At 44.8% G+C, this 26,829-nt stretch overlaps 1 protein-coding gene across 1 annotated transcript in view; it reads right to left on the bottom strand.

Annotated features, from left to right (window-relative positions):
* Positions 1-999: 999 nt before the first annotated feature.
* MUSK (muscle associated receptor tyrosine kinase) overlaps positions 1,000-26,829 on the bottom strand; it is a 479,574-nt gene continuing 453,744 nt past the window's right edge. Inside the window, exons 16-17 of the mRNA XM_073664750.1 lie at positions 6,472-6,620; positions 1,000-3,050 (exon numbers count right to left, since the gene is read on the bottom strand). Coding sequence (XP_073520851.1) covers positions 2,371-3,050; positions 6,472-6,620 — 829 coding nt within the window. The 3' untranslated portion in view covers positions 1,000-2,370. The remainder of the gene's footprint in view (positions 3,051-6,471; positions 6,621-26,829) is intronic.

The following is a 26,829-nucleotide window of genomic DNA, read 5'->3' as shown; positions in this document are numbered from 1 at the left end:
GAGAAGCTAGAGGCAGACACACTATCTGCTGCAAGTTCTCATTTCAGGAAAACTTGTAGCAGAATGTATATCTGCCTCTTCTTTCTCCCTCCACTTCCCTCCCGTCTCCATAAAAATTTCTAAGCAGGAACTGTCATTAATATGACAGTCTGTACTTGCCGAAGATAGATTTTACCCTTAAAATGAGAATATTGAGAGTGAAATATCATAACAGGAGGCGAATAGAAGCATATTTCTGTAATAAGATATCCCACAAAGTATCTTATTTTCATGTGTACATTGATTTATGAAATAAAAATTAAAACGATGGTTACTCTTGAATTGTCATGTTCATTAAGAACTCATATTGTATCTTACTTCTTGCAAACCATCTTCCTTTAAGATCATTACTGGTAGTTCCTATATCCTTTAAGGTGTATACCGTATACCAATAAAATGTTTTTTATCTGGATGTTTGAATCAATCACTATAAAATGATGGGATCAATAAATTTAGTTCTCTGTGATAATGATTTTCTTCTAGTAACTTGCACTGCAGCTATGCTATATATCTTTACAAAATGGCTGGTTATAAAATTAACACCCAGGGCTCAAAAACGAATGCATGATGCAGCAAACTCACTTAATAAATATGGAGGCAACACAGGTACAAAATACTGATGAGACAACAACTTATAACCTACCAATCTATAGAGGGTGTGATTGTTTAGTATTAAAATTGCACACAAAAGAGGCTTGTATAGGGTGTTGGTCACACATAGGTAGCGCACAGTGTCTGGGTTACAGCCTAATAGTGATGCCCATATTATTCGATTAGGCGGGCTACCCAGTACTATCTAAGTGCACCCCATGAGGACAGACACCCTAGTTTACAAGGCCAACATTGATGGGCTTTGCTGCACCCAAATAGGCCTGTGCGTGACCAGAACCCTATACAAAGCCATGAACTGGTTGGTTGTGAGTTGTTGTCTCATCAGTATTTTGCACCTTTGTTGCCTCCATCTTTATCAAGTGGATTTGTAGCATCCTGATACATTAGTCTCGGTGACCTGGGCAGGTAAATACTGTTGCCCTTTTTTTCCTGCGCTAATTCTTTAATTTTGGGGGGGGATTTAAATTCCTATTTTTGTGGCTTTGCTTTTACTTTTGGTTATAAAAATTAAATAGGGATTCCTCCTTTGTTCAATGCTAGAATAGATATTTTAGAACCTGGTTGGTTGATCATGTCAACTGATATACTCTTCTACATAACATTGGTCAGAGTTTTCATTGCAGCTCCAGCATTTCGACTTCAGACATGTCAATCATTCAGACTTACTCACTTTAAATGTTACTGAAAAATAGCACAAGCAGACAAATAAAGGTAGAATATATCAACTAACTGAATTCCAACAAAGGAAATAAACCAATGACACCCCAAAAATTGGTGACAGACTTTCAGATGTCAACACAAAGGAGAGGAAGAGTTGTAGAGAAGGAACAGATGGTTGAAGATGATGTTTGAACATACAATGTATTACATTTGTGGAAAGCGTCCTACATAGCTTGAAATATAATATTAGGTTGTAATCAATAATCTCAAATTCTGAAGCATAAAATAGGTTAACTGATCTCTATCCTCTTTCGTGAACCACACACTGTTTTGTTTTATGCCAGTTGACCACATCTTGGAGCCCACATTAAACAGATGGATATGGCCAAAAATGATGTCCAACAGAGCGCACAGTGACTCCGTCTGCATCATTACAGTCAATGCCCCAGACAGCACATACGCCCAAATCCCGTTTTTTCGAGCTTCACGAGTAACCCTGACAGAGCCACTGAAGTGAGGGTAAAACGTGATGTGACCAGAGCCTATCAAAGTCCTATAAATCCATGTAATTACAATACTAGGAATGAACGGTTAGGTTTAGAAGATGAATCTGTCTGACAAACAACTTATCTCTGTTCCAGTAAACCTTTAGTGGTGAAATACATGGCAAATGTGCACTATATTTTGCTATTAATACTCTGGACCTCCTTTATGTATCTCTAAAATAATGTATTTATTCATGTAATTGTCTAGAAGTTCAGAGCAGTGTAATCAGTCATTTATATTTTTAGAACACTGTGTAAAGCAGCTTTGCGCTCATTTTCATTCAGTTTCTAAATTAAATACATGTTTTAGTTATAGTTTTTTTCCTCCACTTTAGCAAAACTTTATGGAACATTTATTTTTCACTGGTGGTTCAGAGGGCCCATTATTCTGTCCTTGGGCGTGTTTTGCGCCTTTCCATGCTTTCATATAACATAATGCATGATTTGTGGAAAATCTAGGTCTATCTTCAAAGGATATATCAGGGTTTCAATGTCACACTGAATCTTATATCCCTTAAACTTGAGCGGAGATGGCTCTGTCATACATGCGCTCCAGAATGCGATGAATACAGGCAAAACTTGGACGATCAGTGGGCATTTTGCTCCAGCACAGACGCATAAGATTATATAATTCCAGTGGGCAGTTTTCAGGGCATGACAAAATGTTACCATCTCTAACGTAATATATGACTTCTTCATGAGCCATGCCATAGTAAGGTTGCATGCCGTAAGAGAATATTTCCCACAAGACAACACCATAAGCCCAAACGTCCGACTCTGTTGTATAACGATTGTAAAATATGGACTCTGGAGGCATCCAGCGAATTGGTATTGCATCATTTTCATTTGCCTTGTAGTAATCTGCTGAGTATATGTTCCTAGAAAGGCCAAAATCAGCTATTTTTACCACCATGTTCTCACCCACCAAACAATTCCTGGTAGCCAGGTCCCGATGCACAAACTTTCGCTCAGAAAGATAGGCCATCCCTGCTGACACTTGTCGGGAAATGTGGAGCTGATCAGTGCAAGACAGTGGTGATGGATTCAAGTCTGAGAGTCTAACTTTGGTAGCAAGACTACTGTGGCTTAAGCTGCTTAAAGCTCTTGGTGACCTATGTCGCAGATACTCATTTAGGTCTCCATGGGCCATATATTCAAATAGAAGACACATTGGTTTTCCAACGGCACACACACCTGAAAGCAAGGAAACAAAGTCTTGTGTTAATGATAAATTATACATTCTGCTTCCATATGCATATATGTATATATGTACAGATATCTTCTTACAATATAGTCACATTGTGAGAGTATCACACTGGAAAAATGGTCATGAATACTGGATAAAAGTTTTAGCTCAACACAAGAGATGAGCAAATCGCTTCGTACAACCTTGGTCCCCAGTCCAAGTCAATGCTCTCTGGCTGTAGACACAAGCTGCACAAATGTCCTCATCTTCTGGCTTTTGATTCACTAGCCTGGCATGATGTCTTCTGTGCACCCTGAAGCTCACAGGTGACAACTCACCATTCCGGCTATTCATAAACCGAGCTTGGAATCCTGGTTGGTAAGAAAACTTACACAGCGCCTGTCCCTGACCAGAGAACATGGACCTGGACCATGAACCAGGGTTGTGAAAGTGATCTGCTCATTTTTACTCTGCACCAGTTTTCTAATTTGCAAGCTCATCCATTTCTTCTATACAAATGTCCATCTTTTTCTCCATTAGTATAGGTAAAAGCAGTTTGTTCTAATCCCCGTTTTATGAAATTCTCAAAGCTGGTGTAATAACATGACATGTCCGTCCAGCTGCTGTTCACAGGTCTCCAGGGAAATGACAATAGTAAAAATGTGATTACTAAAAGAGATGAGCACAAACAATGGAATGTGCATGATCAAGTTGTGGAGTAGTACAAAGCGCTGATGATTTGTGATGAGTTATCAGGATAAAGGTGGCAGCTGAGTATTTGTCAAGGTCAATTCGGACTTTTGACATTTGCTCTGCAATCACCAAAAGTTGGAAACAACAAACCAGGACATTGAAATGTATTCTGTCTGTCTATTACACATATTTTGATATTGTTAAGCTCTCGTGGTTTGGCTTGCACATACTGTATATTGGCAATATTAATTAACTCTAAATGAATTGTATGAAGGAGATTAAAAAATTGTAAGCAAACTCATCCTGATATAACTATTAGGCCCCACTATCAGTATTTGGTCAGTATTTGGTCAGTATTTTTTCTCAGGAGTGGGAGCCAAAACCAGGAGTGGGTGATAAATGCAGAATTGGTGACTTGTTTTTATTATACCTTTTCTCTGATTGTTCCTCATCTGGTTTTGGCTGCCACTCCTGAGAAAAATACTGACCAAATACTGACCAAATACTGATAGTGGGACTGTGACCTTAGGAAAACTCAAACTACTAAATTGCTTTTTTGTATTCTGAAAGGAGCAAGAGAATACAGGATTAGAATGAAGAAGAATGTCATTAAAGAAAGTAAACTTTTTGGATCACAAACGGACCGTAAGTGCCACCTACAATGGAGTTTATATTTTAGCGGCCAAGGATTCCCCAATCTTAATAAAAAAAATATATATATACAAAAACAGTAGTCTTGTAATTTTCACACTTGTCACTAAGGTTTTTGTGGTCTCATACTTTAATTTCTTTAAGGAAGAGTTTTCAGCAGGCTCTCTATCATTAGCCACAGGAATACAGTGACAGGTAACATTTCTAAGAGCAGCTGATAACACCGGATCCACCAATCACAATTAGCAATGTAAAAGCTGTCCTTGTTCCCTTCCTTCACAATGACTTTTGCACCTGCTCATTAGATGCATCAATAAAAAGATAGGGTCAGATTCTGTTTATTGCAGCACGGTGGCTCAGTGGTTAGCACTGTTACGTTGCGGTGCTGGGGTCCTGGGTTCTAATTTCCCCAAGGACAACATCTGCAAGGAGTCTACATGGATTTCCTCAGGGGTTCTCCGATTTCCTACAACACTCAAAAAAGACATACTGATTTATTTTGTGAACACCGAAGAGGACAGTGCCAATAATGTCTGTAAAATACTATGGAATTAATGGCGCTATATAAGTGGGTAAAATAAACGAATAAATCATTGCTGCTAATGTACATGTGCATTTCCTGAAACAACAGGCTGCTAGAGTTTAAAAAAAAGCTCCAGTGGACAGTTTGAAAATTGCAAGATTTCTCATTTTTAATTTTAATACATAATTTGATACTGTATGTGAAAAAAACTAAAATAAATAACACTGGTAAAATGTAAAGAAATATACATTTATTTAACACAAGAACTTGATTAAATCAACAGGACATTTTGTGATGATAGCTTCTTATTAAAGGTGGTAGCTCTGGGGTTGCTGGGATGGTGCAGATACAGAATGCACTAAGGTGGAGCAGCAGTCAGTGCAGTGGAGTTCAAGCCTTCACAACACAAGAACAAATGTAAACTAAGCAAAATATGTCTTGAATGGAGAATAAAGGGATTTCTAAATACTAAACTTTGGTCCTATTGCTAAATCAAGAAAATGTGCCAAAGTCCATCCTGCCAAGTGAAGTATTGTGAACAGATTGTTCTGAGCAATACACTGAGGAATATAGTACAATGTCATCTCAAGAAGAATGTAGTCATAAGAGATGTTCATCCATTTACAAAAAAAAAAAGGATAAAGACAACATTAAAAATGCTGATATTTGTTCTGCAAGTACAATCAGCAACTACAGATAAAAACTACATTAATATCCCAGATATTACTGGCACTTAATAATGCCAAATACTCCTAGATAACTGATTTATCATTGGATAACGAGAGTTATGTGTTATTTAACTTGTGCTATTTATTCATTCAGGACTGAAATTATTCCCGAGTCAGTTTTATTTTATTATAATTTTTATTCCCCCAATCCAAAAAATATGACGTATGTCCTATGGAATTGATAGTGAAAGACAAATATCTAGTGAGCTAGAACAAACTTGCTGGTGTAAAGGAGCAATTGCACTTTTATGACTGTAAATGAGTGTAAAAAAATGACAAACCAATTCATACATCTGCAATTTTATCTTCTAAAAATGTTAATACCTCATATGGATCTCCATAGCCTATGGCCTGGTTCACACTGGACAAAGTGAAACGATCATATCATATTTGATAGTTAATATTGCATATTTATTCTTTCCCATGCAGCTGGACCCGCCCTCGAGGGAGTCTTAATGATATATTGGGCTCAAAGTTTAAGCTTTGGAGCGAATTCAGGGCAAGTTCAACAGCACTAGCTGATGTAATTCCTATAGGACAACTTGTAGAAACAAAACCTAAGTTTGTCCTAATGATTTAGTTGCTTTTCACTAAAATTTGACACCATAAAGACTTACTGATCAATTTGGGCTGACGTTGGTTCAAAGCCATATATTTAACTAGAGACACATGCATAATAATTCAGATAGGACCATTTACTAACATTGCCCATCTGGCTTGTTTCGAGAAAATCACAGAAATTACCCCATAAATGACCTCAGATAAAATAAAACAACCACTATGGCTTCTTGGTTTTTTCTTTTGGTGTTTCTTTCTAAACTACAATAAACTTACCCAGAAGCTTTACAATGTTGGGGTGATCAAATTCTGCCATAAGTGCAGCTTCCCTTTGGAAGTCAGCCTGCATATCAGCAGAGGCTTCTTCTTTCAGCATCTTCACTGCTACCATTGTGAAAGGTTCATAGGGAAGCAACCCAGGTGCCCTAAAAGCAACAAAAGAATCATTTTACTTCTCACCATGAAGATGAAGTAGTATTTGTTTGTACGTCTGTGCATTTCCAAGACTTTTATATAAAGTGTTTGGCATACATGACAATGGCTTATTTAGACTTTTTGCCAAAAAATGTGGGGGGTCTTCAATGCAAAAGATTATCCGGGAATTATACCATCACAACATCTACTTATCATGTAGCTTACCAACCACGTAAAAAGCTTCATTTACAAAACAAGATTAAACATCATATTTTATGCATCATGAAGGTAAAATCTGCAATTTGAGTTTTGACAACTCCAGCATCACATTATACCCCACATCAATTCAAGTGGTTTCATATGCTAAGAAATGGGAGGATCCTGCAAACAAAGCCTCAGATCTCAGCAATCTGGACATATTTAATATGTGCCTTAGGATTTTTCTGTGTCTTGTCTGACAAGGGGCCATGGTCTCACTGAAATTGGGAATGGTTTATCAAAAAAGGGCCCTACAGGTAACACCAAAATTTTGGCACAAGGTAGGTAATAGGTGTTTACCACAACTAGTTCGTGTTTTAATGGACTTCAAATAAAGACTGATTTTTTTATGTTACTCTCGTTTGGATGTGTCGAATAACTACCCACTTTTCTTAAGTAATAGGTGGTGTAAACTTTGATGAGACAGTCTTAAAATTAGATTTATCAGACAATATGAACCACTGTGACATATTGTCTAATAGCATTAATAGATATGCCCCAATGTTGTTGTTTAGGTAATGATGTAACAAAGGTAAAATATGAAACACTCATAAGCTTGCAGAGGTAGATTGCTCATGAGTTTATCATGTTTAAGTCATGTTGATCTGTTTTATTACATTGTATATACAGTGGGGAAAAAAAGTATTTAGTCAGCCAACAATTGTGCAAGTTCTCCCACTTAAAAAGATGAGAGAGGCCTGTAATTGACATCATAGGTAGACCTCAACTATGAGATACAAAATGAGAAAACAAATCCTGAAAATCATATTGTCTGATTTGGAAAAAAAATTTTTTTAAAATTTTGGTGGAATATAAGTATTTGGTCAATTACAAACAAGCAAGATTTCTGTCTCTCACAGACCTGTAACTTCTTCTTCTTTAAGAGGCTCCTCTGTCCTCCACTCTTTACCTGTAGTGCTGGCACCTGTTGAGCTTATCAGTATGAAAGACAAGTTCGCAACCTCAAACAGTCACACTCCAAACTCCACTATGGTGAAGACCAAAGAGCTGTCGAAGGACACCAGAAACAAAATTGTAGCCCTGCACCAGGCTGGGATGACTGAATCTGCAATAGGCAAGCAGCTTGGTGTGAAGAAATCAACTGTGGGAGCAATAATTAGAAAATGGAAGACATACACGACCACTGATAATATCCCTCGATCTGGGGCTCCACACAAGATCTCACCCCATGGGGTCAAAATGATCTCAATAACGGTGAGCAAAAATCCCAGAACCACACAGGGGGACCTTGTGAATGACCTGCAGAGAGCTGGGACCAACGTTACACAGGCTACCATCAGTAACACACTACGCCACCAGGGACTCAGATCCTGCAGTGCCAGAAGTGTCCCCCTGCTTAAGCCATTACATGTCCGGGTCAGTCTGAAGTTTGCTAGAGAGCATTTGGATGATCCAGAAGAGTATTGGAAGAATGTCATATGGTCAGATGAAACCAAAGTAGAACTGTTTGGTAGAAACACAACTCGGCGTGTCTGGAGGAGAAAGAATGCTGAGTTGCATCCAAAGAACACCATACCTACTGTGAAGCATGGGGGTGGCAACATCATGCTTTGGGGCTGTTTCTCTGCCAAGGGACCAGGACGACTGATCCGTGTACATGAAAGAATGAATGGGACCATGTATCGTGAGATTTTGAGTGCAAACCTCCTTCCATCAGCAAGGGTATTGAAGATGAAACATGGCTGGGTCTTTCAGCATAACAATGATCCCAAGCACACCGCCAGGGCAATGAAGGAGTGGCTTTGTAAGAAGCATTTCAAGGTCCTGTAGTGGCCTAGCCAGTCTCAAGATCTAAACCCTATAAAAAACCTTTGGAGGGAGTTGAAAGTCCATGTTGCCCAGCGACAGCCCCAAAACATCACTGCTCTAGAGGAGATCTGCATGGAGGAATGGGCCAACATACCAGCAACAGTGTGTGCCAACCTTGTGAAGACTTACAGAAAACATTTGACCTCTGTCATTGCCAACAAAGGATATAGAACAAAGTATTGAGATGAACTTTTGTAATTGACCAAATACTTATTTTCCACCAAAATTTGAAAAAAAATTCTTTCCAAATCAGACAATGTGATTTTCAGGATTTGTTTTCTCATTTTGTCTCTGATAGTTGAGGTCTACCTATGATGTCAATTACAGACCTCTATCATCTTTTTAAGCAGGAGAACTTGCACAATTGGTGGGTGACTAAATACTTTTTTTCTCCACTGTATGTTACATTATGCTTTGCTGTTGCCACTGGGTCAACCTATTGCAGCAAACATCTAAAGGAGTTGATGCAACAGCTATACAGGAGGTGGGACTAGGGAAAAGTGCTGTGACTGTGCAAAGTAATGGGATTATTCTGAGATAAGGAGTATTCTCTGGGTCCAAGAAGTGATTGCTGGGGTACAGAGTATGTCACACACATGCTGCATTACAATGCTGCCAGGTTGGGCAGAGGAGAATCCTTACAAGTAGGAGGTTTGGTGCCAGGAAGTGTTCAGTTTACCATATGAGGTGCTAGACAGGAGTACAGCTGGTCTAAGTAGTAACCTCAAAAGAAGTAAGCTACTCATATTGCAGTAGGATGAACAAAGACTGGAAAGTTACTGGTTTAGAGGCAATCCTCTCAAGCTAAGAGAGGCTGTAGTCTGGTTCTGTAGATAAGTTGTGCGGACCCCTGCTGGTAAAGACTGCAGTGATGTCTTGTTGTCTTGTAGGCCTGCGATGTGGCTTTAGCAATCTTGGACTATATTGGACTTTGTGTAGTGGAGAGTGGCACAGGTGAGAGGGGTAGTTTAATCACGGCTATTTGGAGGTCAGGGATTAAGTGGAAGGCCGACAAACCCTGTGTGTGTGTGTGTGTGTGTGTGTGTGTGTGTGTGTGTGTGTGTGTGTGTGTGTGTGTGTATGTGTATGTGTGTGTGTATGTGTGTGTACGTGCGGTTAATTTTGGATGGAACTGGCAAAGAGCAGCATGTGGGAGACAAAGCCCCTGAAGAGTGAATCATTCAACTACAGAGAATAGGGCCATGGAAATAAACCCTTGAGAAGTGGAAACAATGATTGAGGTAGAATTCATCGTGCCCTGTATGCCATAAAATTGGCATAAAAAAATGCAGAATTTGTCACAATTGCTATTTGCTTCAAATTTTGAGACTTTTTGCCCTGTCATACCGGCCCCTACACTTTTTTAAAATGTGGATGTGGCCTAACATAGGGTTATATGACCTACTTCTGTGCTGCAGATTTACTATAGAACTGGTGTACACTTTAACTGAAATCTACGTCAGCTTATGGCTAGCGTACAATTCATTTTCTGGTGCATGCATAGACCACAAATGCAGAAAATTTATGCTGAGGAGTGTGCCTCTTAATAAATTTGATGCACTTTGCTCCAGTGGCTTATAGGTTTAAGACTAGTGTAAAAACCACCAGTCTTAAAAATTTCCTCATTATGCCTGGTAAAGATTGTTTCTATTACTGTGATTAGATTATTACACTTAGGCTGTGTGCGCACTACACGTTTTTTAAGCGTTTCTGCATCAGCAATTCCGCCGCAGAAATGCTTAAAAAACGCTTGGTAGAAGGTCTGCCTTGTTCCCCAATGATAATCCGCATGTGCTGTGCACATACTGCGGAAATTTCCGCTGCAGATTATCATTGCGGAAAAAAACGCAGCACTACCAATTATTTTGCGTAATCGTGGCGTTTTCGCCGCCATTGACTTGCATTGAATCGCTTAATATCCGGATGACTACATGTGCACATGCAGATATTAAGCGATTCAATGTGCGGATGGTACCCAGGTTTGGAGAAGAGGAGACTCTCCTCCAGACCCGGGTACCATAGAACCTGTAAAAAAAAGAATTTAAAATAAAAAAATACATTATGCTCACCTTCTGATGGCCCCCGGTCTCCTTAGTGATGCGTCCTGGCTCCCCAGCAGCTCGCGATGGTCTAAAAAGACCTGATATGACGTCATTTAGTCATGTGACAGGTCACGCGACCGCTGACGTCGGCGGTCGCGTGACCTGTCACATGACTAAATGACATCATGGAAGGTCAACCGCGAGACACCGGGGAGACCGGACACATCGGATAAGGAGACCGGGGGCCGTCGGAAGGTGAGCATAATGTTTTTTTTTTTACCACTTTTATTCTTTTTTTTTAACTAACTTGGTCACACTATATAAATCTATGCCGGTTGCATGGATTTATATAGTGTGACCAAGTTGTCAAGCACTTTCCAACTGATGCTAAAATCGCTTGGAAAAGCGCTTGACAACCCGCATGTGAAATCGCATGATCAAAACGCTTCCCTTCCGCTTGTCCCTGGCAGGAAAAATGCATGTAAAATCCACACGCGTTTTTTCTGCCAGGGAGATGCAGAAACGCTCAGGAAAAATCAGGAGCATTTCTGCATTGTGGGCACATAGCCTTAAAGAGGTTGTCCGGCCTTAGGCTACAAGTCTGCAGTTACTCTATGTGATTACAGACTTGTCAATCCAGACATCGCACGCACTGCACGCTGTGAGGATTCTCCGGTGCCGGCACTGGGAGTGGGTGATCATGTGACCCCAGTTATGCAATTTGCATACTTACAGTCACATTGCAATTACACTGTGTCCAGCCTCACTCAATACACTAGCACTGAGCAAGGCTGCGCCATCTAGTCAGTATTGAGCACATGTTTACAAATCACATACTAGTGGTCACGCACCCACCGCTCCTGGTTCCGGCAATGGAGAATCCTCAAATTGCACAGTGCGCATGCTGTGAGGATTCAAGAGTCTGCAGTCAGAGTGACTGCAGACTTATAGCCTAAGGCCGGACAATCCCTTTAATAGTAGAGGAATATTGCTATTAAAATTAAACCAAACTATTCCCCCTGACATGTTTCGTCATATGTATGCCATCTTCAAGGGTAAGAAGGTCTAATTTTAATGGCAGTGCAATTCCTCTATTAAGTGTTAAGGAGTCTATTTGGGGTTTTAGCTCTTTATTTCCTGGAGGGTTTTCTCTCCTATTTTTTTTCATGTCTAATTAATCATTTTTGTTAATCATTTTGTAAACAGGAATATAGTAGAAAGCAAATACGTGTTTTTTTTTGTCTTTGTGGCATTTTGCACAACAAAAAATGATTAATAATAATAATACTAAGCCATATATATTTGTATTACACATCTCTTGTTTCTAGGAAAACGGTGGTCACCAAAATGTTTTATGTCATGTACCATTGTATTTACCGTTGTATTCAGTAAAGCTGAACTGTTAAAATTATTTTGTCGGTGATATTCTCCTTTATGTATGGGAAAACACTAAAATACCTAACACTACAATAATGTTTATTACAAATATCTCGACCATTTTACCATTTTACTGCTCAAGATGCTAATATGAAGAAGTAGGCGTCTTGCTATATTTTTGTGGAACTTGATACATTGCAGTTATCAAAATCAGTGAATCCACATTTAGCTAAACTTTTAGGCCATGTGCACACATTAAGTTTTTGGTCCGTTTTTCACCTCAGTATCAGTCAAAACCAGGAGTGGGTGATAAATACAGAAGTGGTGACGTGTTTCTATTATACTTTTCCTCTGATTGTTCCTCACCTGGTTTTAGCTTACAAATACTGAGGTAAAAAACTCATCAAATACTCAACGTGTGCACGTGGCCTTAGGTTAGGGTCACACTACCGTTTTTCTCTCATCTGAGAGAATCAGTCTTATTATGCTAATCACACTGACTCTGATTAGAGTATGATCAGTGAGTGATCTGATATTCTCGAAGGAGACGAAAAAAAGAAAAAAATTCTGCATCCTCTCCATTCAGTCTGTTTGTGAATATCGGACTGCACTCAGATGTCATCCGAGTGCGGTCTGATTTTTTCCAGGGACCCATAGACATGAATAGTTGAGGGCAATCCAATAATCTTATGCTGCGAGGAAAAATTTGGACATGTGCATGGCCTCATAGGACAACATGGTGATGGATGATATCTGTCAAAATAACAGATAGCACTTGACTAGCCCAGGGGGAGATGGGGATGACTCGGTACCCGGGCCTTTAGCCTGGCCTTTAGGGATGTCGCGGTGGTCGGCTCCCGGGCCCGTACCATGGGCCTCTCCTTTAAAAAGGGGTTGGTGATTTGTTAAGTTTATAAAAGTTCGTGACGCCACCTATGGTTTCTGATGATATTCACCAGCGTTGCACAGTCCACTGAGGCTGGTGATAAGGCAGCTAGATGGTATGGCTCCCCACAGGTGGAGCTAGGCCTCAGGGCAGTGTATGAATGGGGGAAGCAGGACAAAGAGACCCCGCCGGGTCAGAGCAAGAACAGGGACAGACACGATAGTCACTTCGGTACCTTTTACTGATGGAAATTCAGGCACGTCCCGGAGCACTGTAGGGTGAAGGGTGTATGTCCGGATCCTCCCCAATGAGCAGGTTTTGGGCCTCCTGGTTCTTGCTGCTGCGTAATAAGTTTCTGACCTGCCTGGAGCTAGGCCTAACTTTGTCTCTGTCCTGCGCTGGCTGACTTTGTGGTAGGGCCTTCTGCTGGATTACACGCTCCCGACTAGTGTTGAGCCACCCCCGTAGTGTTCGGGTTCGGTTCGGTTCGTCGAACACCGGGATGTTCGAGGAACTGTTCGTCGAACTGTTCGTCGAACACCTTAGAACACCGTCGAACACCGTTAAAACCAATGGCAGGCAAACAAAAACACATAGAAACACATAGAAAACACCTGCAAAGGTGTCCAAAAGCTGACAAACTGCTCAGAAGACACTCTCTTTAAAAAAGCCGGCCGGCAAATTCAGCAGCGGCATACACCGGTACCCGACAATTTAGACAAGAAGGAATAGAGCATCACACATAGATTAGATAGATAGAAACATGTCAGTCACACATATAAGAAGCACAGTGACAGTGTTGGTTACTGCACTTGTCATTTAGTGTAAAGGATTTATTAAAAAAAATATTAGTGTTTTCATGCACCGTCTCTTTAAAAAAGCCGGCCGGCAATTCAGCAGCGGTACCCGACAATTTATAACAGACAGAATAGAGCTTCACACATAGATTAGATAGATAGAAACATGTCAGTCACATATATAATAAGTACAGTGATAGTGTTGCTTACTGTACTTGTCATTTAGTGTAAAGGATTTATTTAAAAAAATAATAGTGTTTTCATGCACTGTCTCTTTAAAAAAGCCGGCCGGCAATTCAGCAGCGGTACCCGACAATTTAGAACAGAAAGATAGAGCTTCACACATAGATTAGATAGATAGAAACATGTCAGTCACATATATATGAAGTACAGTGATAGTGTTGGTTACTGTACTTGTCATTTAGTATTAAAATAAAGGATTTATTATTAAAAAAATTGGCGTGGGGTTCCCCTTAATTTTAGGCTCTAGCGGAGGTTAAGCAGACGGCTGGGGCAGATGTTTGAAGCCTGGGAAGGGGGTAATAGCCACGGAGCTTCCCAGGCTACTAATGTCAGCCCCCAGCTGAATACATAGCCTTTACTAGCTATTAAAATGGGGGACCCCCCAAAAAAAATGACGTGGGGTCCCCCCTAATTTAATAGCTAGCAAAGGCTAGGCAGACAGCTGGGGGCTGATATTAATAGCCCAGGAAGGGAGCCATGAATATTGGCCCCCTCCCAGGCTAGAAACACCAGCCGTCAGCCGCCCCAGAAATGGCGCATTCATAGGATGCGCCAATTCTGGCACTTAGCCTCGCTCTTCCACGCTGCCCTGGTGCGGTGGCAGGGGGTAATAGGGTTGGGGTTGATGTCAGCTTATAATGCCAGCTGACATCAAGCCCAGGTTAGTAATGGAGAGGCGTCTATAAGACACCCCCATTACTAACCCCATAGTCAAAGTTAAAAAAAACACAAACACCCAGAATAAAGTCCTTTAATTGAAATAAAGACACAGTCCTTTATTGTTCTAAATTAAACCATACTTACCGTCACGCCCATTCCAGCTGAAGCCAACGATCTCCTGCAATAAAAGAAAAATAATAAAGCAACCTCATCCTTACCTTTCCATGGTTCCCACGACAGCTTCAGCTCTGCTACATCGAGATGACAGGCTGGACCGCAGCAGAACGCTGCCATCCAGCCTGTCATCCCGCAGACACTGAGAAGCGCAGGCTTGCTTGCGCTGCTCAGCGTCTCTCTGTGACGACATCCAGATGAGCCGAGTTCATGTCCAATGAACTCGGCTCACCTCATGCACGTCACTGACAGCGTGGGAAAATTCTCACGCTGAAGCGCTGAGTGCAGGAGAATTTTCCCACGCTGTCAGTGACGTGCAGGAGGTGAGCTGAGTTCATTGGACATGAGCTCACCTCATGCACATCACTGACAGCGTGGGAGAATTCTCCTGCACTCAGCACTTCAGCGTGAGAATTTTCCCACGCTGTCAGTGACGTGCATGAGGTGAGCCGAGTTCATTGGACATGACCTCGGCTCATCTGGATGCCGTCACAGCAAGACAGTGAGGAGCGCAAGCATGCCTGCGCTTCTCAGTGTCTGCGGGATGACAGACTGGATGGCAGCGTTCTGCTGCGGTCCAGCCAGTCATCTCGATGTAGCAGAGCTGAAGCTGTCGTGGGAACCATGGAAAGGTAAGGATGAGGTTGCTTTATTATTTTTCTTTTATTGCAGGAGATCGTTGGCTTCAGCTGGAATGGGTGTGATGGTAAGTATGGTTTAATTTAGAACAATAAAGAATTGTGTCTTTATTTCAATTAAAGGACTTTATTCTGGGTGTTGTGTTTTTTTTAAATACTTTACTAGAAATTCATGGCGGTCATGTCTAATACTGGCGTGACCCCATGAATTTTGGGCTTGGGGCCAGCTGATAATACCAAGCTGGCCCTAACCCCTTTATTACCCAGTGAGCCACCGCACCAGGGCCCTGGATGAGTTGGGTACAGCGCCAGAAGATGGCGCTTCTATGAACGCGCCATTTTCCGGGGTGGCTGCGGACTGCAATTTGTAGCGGGGGGGGGCCCAGAAAGCTTGGGCCTCCCTGCGCTGCAGATTCCAGCCCCCAGCTGCCTAGTTGTACCTGGCTGGACACAAAAATAGGGCGAAGCCCCACGTACTTTTTTTTTAATTATTTCATGAAATTCATGAAATAATTAAGAAAAAAAGGCCTTCCCTATATTGTTGTGTCCGGCCAGGTAGAAATAGGCAGCTGGTGGTTGGGGGCAGCCCGTTCCTGCCTGCTGTACCTGGCTGGACACAAATATTGTGCGAAGCCCCACTTCAATTTTTTTTAATTATTTCATGAAATTCATGAAATAATTAAGAAAAAAAGGGCTTCCCTATATTGTTGTGTCCGGCCAGGTACAAATAGGCAGCTGGTGGATGGGGGCAGCCCCTTCCTGCCTGCTGTACCTGGCTGGACACAAATATAGTGCGAAGCCCCACTTAAATTTTTTTTAATTATTTCAGGAAATTCATGAAATAATTTTAAAAAAATTGACGTGGGGCTTCGCACTATATTTGTGTCCAGCCAGGTACAGCAGGCAGGAACGGGCTGCCCCCAACCACCAGCTGCCTATTTGTACCTGGCCGGACACAACAATATAGGGAAGCCCTTTTTTCTTAATTATTTCATGAAATAATTTAAAGAAAATTGACGTGGGGCTTCGCCCTGTTTTTGTGTCCAGCCAGGTACAACTAGGCAGCTGGGGGCTGGAATCCGCAGCGCAGGGAGGCCCAAGCTTTCTGGGCCACCCCCGCTGCAAATTGCAGTCCGCAGCCACCCCGGAAAATGGCGCGTTCATAGAAGCGCCATCTTCTGGCGCTGTACCCAACTCATCCAGGGCCCTGATGCGGTGGCTCACTGGGTAATAAAGGGGTTAGGGCCAGCTTGGCATTATCAGCTGGCCCTAAGCCCGAAATTCATGGGGTCACGCCAATATTAGACATGACCACCATGAATTTCTAGTAAAGAATTTAAAAAAAACACAACACCCAGAAAAAAGTCCTTTAATTGAAATAAACACACAATTCTTTATTGTTCTAAATTAAACCATACTTACCATCACGCCCATTCCAGCTGAAGCCAACGATCTCCTGAAATAAAAGAAAAATAATAAAGCAACATCATCCTTACCTTTCCATGGTTCCCATGACAGCTTCAGCTCTGCTACATCGAGATGACAGGCTGGACCGCAGCAGAACGCTGCCATCCAGTCTGTCATCCCGCAGACACTGAGAAGCGCAGGCTTGCTTGCGCTCCACAGTGTCTCTCTGTGAGGGCATCCAGATGAGCCGAGTTAATGTCCAATGAACTCGGCTCACCTCATGCACGTCACTGACAGCGTGGGAAAATTCTCCTGCACTCAGCGCTTCAGCGTGGGAGAATTCTCACACTGAAGCGCTGAGTGCAGGAGAATTCTCCCACGCTGTCAGTGACGTGCAGGAGGTGAGCTGAGTTCATTGGACATGAGCTCACCTTATGCACGTCACTGACAGCGTGGGAAAATTCTCCTGCACTCAGCGCTTCAGCTTGAGAATTTTCCCACGCTGTCAGTGACGTGCATGAGGTGAGCCGAGTTCATTGGACATGAACTCGGCTCATCTGGATGTCGTCACAGAGAGACGCTGAGCAGCGCAAGCAAGCCTGCGCTTCTCAGTGTCTGCGGGATGAGAGGCTGGATGGCAGCGTTCTGCTGCGGTCCAGCCTGTCATCTCGATGTAGCAGAGCTGAAGCTGTCGTGGGAACCATGGAAAGGTAAGGATGAGGTTGCTTTATTATTTTTCTTTTATTGCAGGAGATCGTTGGCTTCAGCTGGAATGGGCGTGACGGTAAGTATGGTTTAATTTAGAACAATAAAGGACTGTGTCTTTATTTCAATTAAAGGACTTTATTCTGGGTGTTTGTGTTTTTTTTAACTTTGACTATGGGGTTAGTAATGGGGGTGTCTTATAGACGCCTCTCCATTACTAACCTGGGCTTGATGTCAGCTGGCATTATAAGCTGACATCAACCCCAACCCTATTACCCCCTGCCACCGCACCAGGGCAGCGTGGAAGAGCGAGGCTAAGTGCCAGAATTGGCGCATCCTATGAATGCGCCATTTCTGGGGCGGCTGACGGCTGGTGTTTCTAGCCTGGGAGGGGGCCAATATTCATGGCTCCCTTCCTGGGCTATTAATATCAGCCCCCAGCTGTCTGCCTAGCCTTTGCTAGCTATTAAAATAGGGGGGACCCCACGTCAATTTTTTGGGGGGTCCCCCATTTTAATAGCTAGTAAAGGCTAGGCATTCAGCTGGGGGCTGATATTAGTAGCCTGGGAAGCTCCGTGGGTATTACCCCCTTCCCAGGCTTCAAACATCTGCCCCAGCCGTCTGCTTAACCTCCGCTAGAGCCTAAAATTAAGGGGAACCCCACGCCAATTTTTTTAATAATAAATCCTTTATTTTAATACTAAATGACAAGTACAGTAACCAACACTATCACTGTACTTCATATATATGTGACTGACATGTTTCTATCTATCTAATCTATGTGTGAAGCTCTATTCTGTCTGTTATAAATTGTCGGGTACCGCTGCTGAATTGCCGGCCGGCTTTTTTAAAGAGACGGTGCATGAAAACACTATTATTTTTTTAAATAAATCCTTTACGCTAAATGACAAGTACAGTAAGCAGCACTTTCACTGTACTTCGTATATATGTGGCTGACATGTTTCTATCTATCTAATCTATGTGTGAAGCTCTATTCTTTCGGTTCTAAATTGTTGGGTACAGGTGTATGCCGCTGCTGAATTGCCGGCTTTTCATGTTTCACTGTTGGCACTGTTCCCATCGATTTGGGCAATCACTGTAATGCCACAACCACCATGGCTGTGGCATTACAGTGAGTGGCAGACAATCCATGCAGGACACGCTTTTGGTGTACGAACAGTTATCGAACATAACCTCGAACAGCCGAATTTTTTGCAAATCGTTCGGGTTCGTCGAACAACTCGAACACCGCCCAAAACAGCTCGAATTTGAGATTGGCGAACAGTTCTAGTCGAACACCGCTCATCTCTACTCCCGACTTACGGGGCCTATGTGTCTCCTGGCTCTGTTACGTATCAGCACTTTAGCGATCCTGGGACTTATAGTTCTCCAGGGATTCCGGTTTATCTTACTGGGTCATGGAGATCCCGGTAAGCTTGGGACCCGGTGTCCGGTAACTGCTTCTTCGGGGTGAGCTAGTTAAGCTCCTCTGCCCCCTATGAACTAACTCTCTCTACTCTTTCGCCTTCGGCCTACTCGGACCCTCAATAGGCTACTCACACTAACGGTAGCGTGCCGCTCTTCACCGATCTTATGGCGCCGGCACACCTAAAGCTCACCTCTCTGAGCTACACAGAGTCTTGATCTGGAAGCTCCACTGCAGGATAGCAATTGCAGGAGCTGGAACAGGCTTTTGTCCTCTGAGGTAACTCTTCTCAGACTGCACTGGACTCACTGCTAAACCAGACTGAACTCTGACTCCAACTCACTAACTGCTGCCTGGCTCCACCTTCCCTTTTATATCCCCCTAACGGGCTCCCTCTGGTGGTCTGAGGTGGAAGGTGGAGATGTGTGAATGGTTATGGGGGCCTCTTGTGGAGGAATCCTTCAATACACCCTTCTAGGAGTTGTGATACCAAGCACAGCTGGGCTTCACATTCCCCCCCTAGTTAAACTCAGCACTCCCGGGATGAAGTACATTTTATAAAAACAGTAACAATAGGAACATAAGCAATACAAGAACATTCTTCCCTTTATGGGAGGCACAAATCTTAAACGTTGCATGACAATAACAAAGCAGAGTGTCCTCAGAATCCAAGTCTCTTGTGGTGAGGTTCCCAAGAAAGGATTTCCATCTCACAAGGTAGAGTACTTTGTGGTTTTGAGGGACCTGTCCTAAACCCTCTACGTAGACCCTGGGGTGGCTGCAGGGCATGAAGATCCCGAATCGGACCTCCACACGTGCCACTCCAGACAGGTTTTACTTCTGAGGTCACCTAAAGGGCACTCCAGGGAGCGCAATTATATACAACAAGAGTTTTTGGGCTGTACACAGTCCTCAGCCACGCAGTTCATTGGTAAATAAAGAAGTAAATAGGCAAAGTGTCCATATCACTTAAACTGTTCAAAAATAAGCAAAACACAAAATGATGTAAATATGCATGGAAAATACACAATTATGCAGTACATTACAATTTAACATACAATACCCCAGGGGTAACTATCTACACTCTCTGAAATTTTGCTACTTTACTCAGTGTACCTAGCAGGGGGTTTACCTCTCGTGCTGCGTACTGATCTGCGTAGTGCTGTGGTTGGTGGAGTGTCAGTATCTGTATCAGTTACTCTACCAGTTCTACGTGTAACCATGTTGTAAAACTGCCTTAACCTCTCTCTTGGACTGGCAAGTCTACCATTGGCTGGGCCCTCTTGCTCCGCTTCTGCCGGGGATACTTCTTGAGCTGGCTCTTCTGCAGCACTTACAGGTACAACTTGCTGTAGAGGGTTTTCTGGTTGTTCATAGAATTGGAGTACTGGAATGATTACTGCACCTCCTATCTGAGGCCAATCAGCTGGGAAGTCTCCAAGGTCAGTGTGTATCACCGCTTCTTCAGGTTCTTCCTGGATTGTGAGAGGCACTTTTTCTTGGGGTTTCAGTAATTCTGGACACAACTTTAAGTGGTCCCTGGACACTGTAGCAGATGTTTTTCCTCCATCACGACTGATTATGCACGTCTTTTTGTTGTCAAATCTTGACGATAACACAGTGTAGGGGTCTTTTTCCCACTGGTCATCAAGTTTGTGGTTGCGTCTTTTCCTTTTTAGTAATGTTTCACCTGGTGTGAAAGGTTCTGCTGGTGCGTTTTTGTTGTATTGAATTTCCTGTTTTTCTCTCACCCCAGTAAGACTGTCCTTGACACAAGCTTGTACCCTTCTGTACTGCTCTTGTCTGGTGGTGTCCCAGTCCTCAGTGGTCATATCAGCTTCAGGTTCAACAACACCAAGCTCCAAATCCATGGGCAGCTTTCCTTGCCTTGCCCGCATGAGATATGCCGGAGTGCAATTGGTGGAACTGACTGGTATATGATTGTACAGATCCACTAGGTCTGGTAGTAGGTCTGGCCACTGGTTCTTCTCCTCAAGTGGTATGGTCTTTAGCAGGTCGATGATGATGTTGTTCATCTTTTCGCAGAGACCGTTTGTTTGTGGGTGGTAAGGTGTCTTTTTACACCCGTAGAGATGGCAGAACGCCTTGAACAATTCAGCCTCAAAGGCTGGGCCTTGGTCCGTCAGCACCTGCTCAGGAAATCCATGGGGTCTGCAGAAGTACGTTTGGAACGTCTTTCCTGCTGTCTCTGCTGTCAGATCTTTGACAGGGGCAACCACCAGGAAACGTGAGTAATGATCCACCATAGTCAGAGCATTGGAGTACCCTGACCTGCTAGGTAACAACTTGACATGGTCCAGGGCCAAGATCTCTAGAGGGCGAGTCGTCTTGTTGGGTTGCAGGGGTGCCTTCTGGCTGTTGAAGTCTTTCCTTCTTAGGCCGCAGGGTCCACAGTCCCGGCACCACCTTTCAATGGAGCTGCGCATTCCTACCCAGTAGAATCGACACTTCAGCAGGGTCTCTAGCTTTTTCCAGCCAAAGTGCCCCGCTTGATCGTGGTAAGCTTCTAATACCATCTGGATGTCTGTCTTAGGGACTACTATCTGCCATACCATCTCATGAGTTTTTGGATTGACGTACCTCCGGCACAGCTTCTCACGGTAAATAAACAGCCGGCTTCTCTCGTTCCACAGCTGCTTTGCTTGCAGAGACGCATCTTTCTCCAAGGAGGCACCTTCTTGGGTTATCAGCTGTTTGATGCGGCTGACAACCGGGTCGCTGTCCTGGGTCTCTTTCCACCTGTGGAGAGGCAGGGGGTTTAACGTCTTTCCACGCTGCTTCCTGGAAGCTCGTTGCTCGTGGATCATCCCATTCCGGTGAAAGGCAGGTAGCTCTATCTCTTCCCGGTCATCCACTTCTTCTTCTGTGTCTGACTGGTGAGGCATCCTAGACAGAGCATCGGCGTTGGCGTTCTTGCGGCCCGCCCGGTATTTAATTGTAAATTGGTAGTTTGACAGCCGAGCCATCCATCGTTGTTCCAGTGCCCCCAACTTAGCTGTTTCAAGATAGGTCAAGGGGTTATTATCAATAAAGGCAGTGAACTTGTTGGAGGCCAGATAGTGCTTGAACCGTTCAGTGATGGCCCAGACCAAGGCCAGGAACTCCAACTTGAAGCTGCTATAGTTCTCTGGGTTCCTCTCAGTCGGACGGAGCTTCCTGCTTGCGTATGCGATGACTTTCTCTTGCCCATTCTGCTTCTGACTTAAGACAGCGCCCAGGCCTTCGTTGCTGGCATCCGTATACAGCAGGAACGGTTGGCTGTAGTCAGGGTAGGCTAGGATCTCATCACCTGTCAGGATCTCCTTCATCTCCTGAAACGACTCTGCTTGCTCCTTACCCCAGTGGAATGGAGGGTTTTTGCCTTTGGGGGACTGCCCTACCAGGAGGTCTTGCAGAGGAGCTGCTTTCTTCGTGTAGTCCTTTACGAACCTCCGGTAGTATCCTACTAGTCCCAAGAACTGACGCACCTCCTTGAGGTTCTTCGGCTCCGGCCACTTCTGGATGGCTGTGACGTTCTCCGGGTCTGGTGCTACCCCTTCCGGACTAACAATGTGCCCCAGGTACTGTACCTTTCTCTTGAGCAGGTGGCACTTTGAGGGCTTCAACTTCATCCCGTACCGGGACAGTGACTCAAATACCTCTGCCAGGTGTTTCAAGTGGTCCTCGTACGTTCTGGAGTACACAATTACATCATCCAGGTAAAGTAACACAGTGTCGAAGTTGTGGTGTCCCAGACAGCACTCCATCAATCTCTGGAACGTTCCGGGGCCATTGCAGAGTCCAAACGGCATGCTGTTGAACTCGCAGAGTCCCATCGGGGTGGTGAAGGCCGTCTTCTCCCGATCCTCCTCAGCCACAGCTACTTTCCAGTATCCACTAGTGAGGTCAAGGGTGGAAAAGTAATTTGCAGACTTCAAGGCAGCTAGGGACTCCTCTATACGTGGTAAAGGGTATGCATCTTTATGTGTAATGCAATTTACTTGACGGTAATCTACACACATTCTCATGCTCGCGTCCTTTTTCCTAACCAGCACTAGGGGAGCCGCCCAGGGACTACAACTATCCCTTATCATTCCCTCCTTCCTCATGTCATGCAGCATTTCTTTTGCCTTCTGGTAGTGAGCTTGGGGTATAGGCCTATAGCGTTCTTTGATTGGGGAATGGCTGCCTGTGGGGATATGATGTTGAACCCCCTTAACCCTCCCGAAGTCAAGTGGATGTTTACTGAACACCTGCGAGTATTCTTGAACCACCCGGTGTACTCCCTGTTTTTGATGGGCAGGAGTGGTGTCTGTCCCAACATGGAGCTGTTGACACCAATCCTCCACCTGGGTTGCAGGGTCATTATCCTCTACTTCATCTGGTGAGGTTAAGGACTCCGCCTCATGGATGCAGTTATTATTGACAGCATGTAATTTGGCAACAGTGGCATAACGTGGCAGTTTGACCTCATCTTCCCCTAGGTTAAGAAGACGGACAGGCACCCTCCCATTACGTACATCTACCACACTCCTGGCAGTTAAGAGCGTGGGCCTGTGCTCAGAGCAAAGGGGTTCTACTACCGCCTGGTAGCTCTGTCCTCTAAGACCTATGGCAGCTCTACACCAGATGAGCATTTCACTCATTGGGGGAACGACAATGGGTATGGGGTCTGTTACCCTCACGTTACCGATTTCACCGTCTGTTAGCCTTACTAGCTGTTGATACATCAGGATGCGGATCTCTCTCTGCAGTGCCCTCCTTTGTCTCGGTCTGGCAGTGTCAGCGATCTGTTGGAGCAAGAACACAACCTCTCCCAAACAGTTACCAACAACATTAGCGCCTAGTACCATATATGGGTTGCTGTCATCAGGGTTAGTCTCCACTACAATTAGTCCCTGGTCCTTCAGCTCCACTCTCCCCACCTTTACAGTCACATTCTTAATCCCGAGTAGGTTAAGGGGGAGTCCATTTGAAGCATAGACAGACAAATTTGGAGCTGGCGGACGTAGATCGTTCATGGACCAGAACCTCTTGTAGAGGACTTCAGGCATGATGGTTACCTGAGATCCTGTGTACAGCAGGGCATGCGTCGGGATCCCGTCCAATACAATGGACAGGAAAGGTCTTCCTCCGATGAACCTGTTGTACCAGTCTGATGGGCCTGGTGAGTCTACTCCTGGGTGTCGGCCCTTGGACCCAGGGTTTTCTCGTCTAAAGGACACTTCTGGGCGAGGTGTCCGGTCTTGCGGCATCGGTAGCAGGTTGGTTCCCTCGGTGGGCGGCGCTGGTCACTGGTCCTTGGCGAGGGTGGTGTTGGCCTCCTCCTCCTCCGCATCCAGGGGACATCCTCAGGGCTGTCGGCTAGCAGGATCTTCCCTCCTTCCTCGGGCTCCGTCCGCAGCTGCAGGGCACTCAGCACGGTGGTCAGGGTCTTGCTCAACTGACGCACCTCAGAGCGCAGACTGTCCAGTTCTTTAGGGGACGTTGCTGGAACCTTACCTTCAGCAGCCACTGGGGAAAAGGTGGGTGTAGTAGGCTCTGGGGCAACCCCACCCACGTTGGATGGCATTTGTTTCCAGGGGCTGCAGTCCTTTTATAGCCATGTCCTTAAGATTGTCAAAGGTGGCATCCGGATGATCCAGGGACCACCAACGCACAGTCCTGCTCTCCTCTGGAGACTTCAGTCCCCGGACAAACTGTTCCTTCATCATTTTGTTCTCATTCTCAACGCTGGTTGGACTAACCTGGTTCAGAGCCCGCAGGGCCCCTTGGAGACGCCAGGCGTAGTCCCGAACATTGTCCTCTGGTTGTTGGGAGCAGCTGTAGAACCTCATCCGGAGGTCCGCCTCAGTAAGGTCCTCAAATACAGTCTGTAGTTTTTGGAATATTGCGGACACTGACTCCTGGTCTGCGGCTGACCATGTTTCCACTTCCCGTTCCGCAGCACCGGTCAGTTGTCCTAATACAACGGCAGCTCTTTGTTTGCCGGTCATAGAGTACACGTCTAAGATACCACGTATCTTCCGTTTGAATCCAGACAGGGTATCTGGTTTGCCGTTGTACTGGGGGAGCCACTTTGCTTCTGGAATGTACGGTAAAGTCATAGGAATAACAGGTGTTACAGGCGCTGCCGGTGGAGCGGCGGCTTCGGCCTGCTCATAATCGGGCGCGGGTTGAACTTCTGGGACGTTGACCAGCAGGTCGGCGTTCTGCTGTTCGACGGACATCTTAGCGCCCCCCTAGTTAACCGTGGCCTACCTTCTGGTTTTTCTTCCAGTAGGCCGCAGCTCCGCAGGTGACAGTTATCTTCAGGACCTTGCATCGCTTGCGTCCTACGTCAGAGCGTTCAGCGACGCTCCGTACAGGACCTGGCGCTTCCTGATTTGACGTCGAGGCGTTGGGGGTGTCCGGGACTTCGTGCTCTTTTGCAGGTACGCCCCTTATTTTCCCGCGGTTACGCCCTTCTTCTCGCTCAGCGGCCCAAAAATGGCGGCAACCTTCACCACAACTTTACGTACACAGTTCTGAATAAAGGCGCACAGTACCCGGTGGCAACGGGCAAAACACTTCGTCGTTGCAGCGGGCACGCAATCCTGTTCGTGACGCCAAGTAGGAGATGACTAGCCCAGGGGGAGATGGGGATGACTCGGTACCCGGGCCTTTAGCCTGGCCTTTATGGATGTCGCGGTGGTCAGCTCCCGGGCCCGTACCCTCGGCCTCTCCTTTAAAGAGGGGTTGGTGATTTGTTAAGTTTATAAAAGTTTGTGACGCCACCTATGGTTTCTGATGATATTCACCAGCGCTGCACAGTCCACTGAGGCTGGTGATAAGGCAGCTAGATGGTATGGCTCCCCACAGGTGGAGCTAGGCCTCAGGGCAGTGTATGAACGGGGGAAGCAGGACAAAGAGACCCCACCGGGTCAGAGTAAGAACAGGGACAGACACGATAGTCACTTCAGTACCTTTTACTGATGGAAATTCAGGCACTCCCCGGAGTACTGTAGGGTGAAGGGTGTATGTCCGGATCCTCCCCAATGAGCAAGTTTTGGGCCTCCTGGTTCTTGCTGCTGCGTAATAAGTTTCTGACCTGCCAGGAGCTAGGCTTAACCTTGTCTCTGTCCTGCGCTGGCTGACTTTGTGGTAGGGCCTTCTGTTGGATTACACGCTCCCGACTTACGGGGCCTATGTGTCTCCTGGCTCTGTTACGTATCAGCACTTTAGCGATCCTGGGACTTGTAGTTCTCCAGGGATTCCGGTTTATCTTACTGGGTCATGGAGATCCCGGTAAGCTTCGGACCCGGTGTCCGGTAACTGCTTCTTCGGGGTGAGCTAGTTAAGCTCCTCTGCCCCCTATGAACTAACTCTCTCTACTCTTTCGCCTTCGGCCTACTCGGACCCTCAATAGGCTACTCACACTAACGGCAGCGTGCCGCTCTTCACCGATCTTATGGCGCCGGCACACCTAAAGCTCCCCTCTCTGAGCTACATGGAGTCTTGATCTGGACGCTCCACTGCAGGATAGCAATTGCAGGAGCTGGAACAGGCTTTTGTCCTCTGAGGTAACTCTTCTCAGACTGCACTGGACTCACTGCTAAACCAGACTGAACTCTGACTCCAACTCACTAACTGCTGCCTGGCTCCACCTTCCCTTTTATATCCCCCTAACGGGCTCCCTCTGGTGGTCTGAGGTGGAAGGTGGAGATGTGTGAATGGTTATGGGGGCCTCTTGTGGAGGAATCCTTCAATACACCCTTCTAGGAGTTATGATACCAAG

This window comes from Phyllobates terribilis, unplaced genomic scaffold, assembly GCF_046119375.1.
Source record: "Phyllobates terribilis strain yellow unplaced genomic scaffold, ASM4611937v1 Scaffold_1__5_contigs__length_1240528914, whole genome shotgun sequence".
NCBI classification, from domain to species: domain Eukaryota; kingdom Metazoa; phylum Chordata; class Amphibia; order Anura; family Dendrobatidae; genus Phyllobates; species Phyllobates terribilis.
The sequence above is the reverse complement of the archived record's forward strand: the minus strand, read 5'-3'. Positions and strand labels throughout refer to the sequence as shown.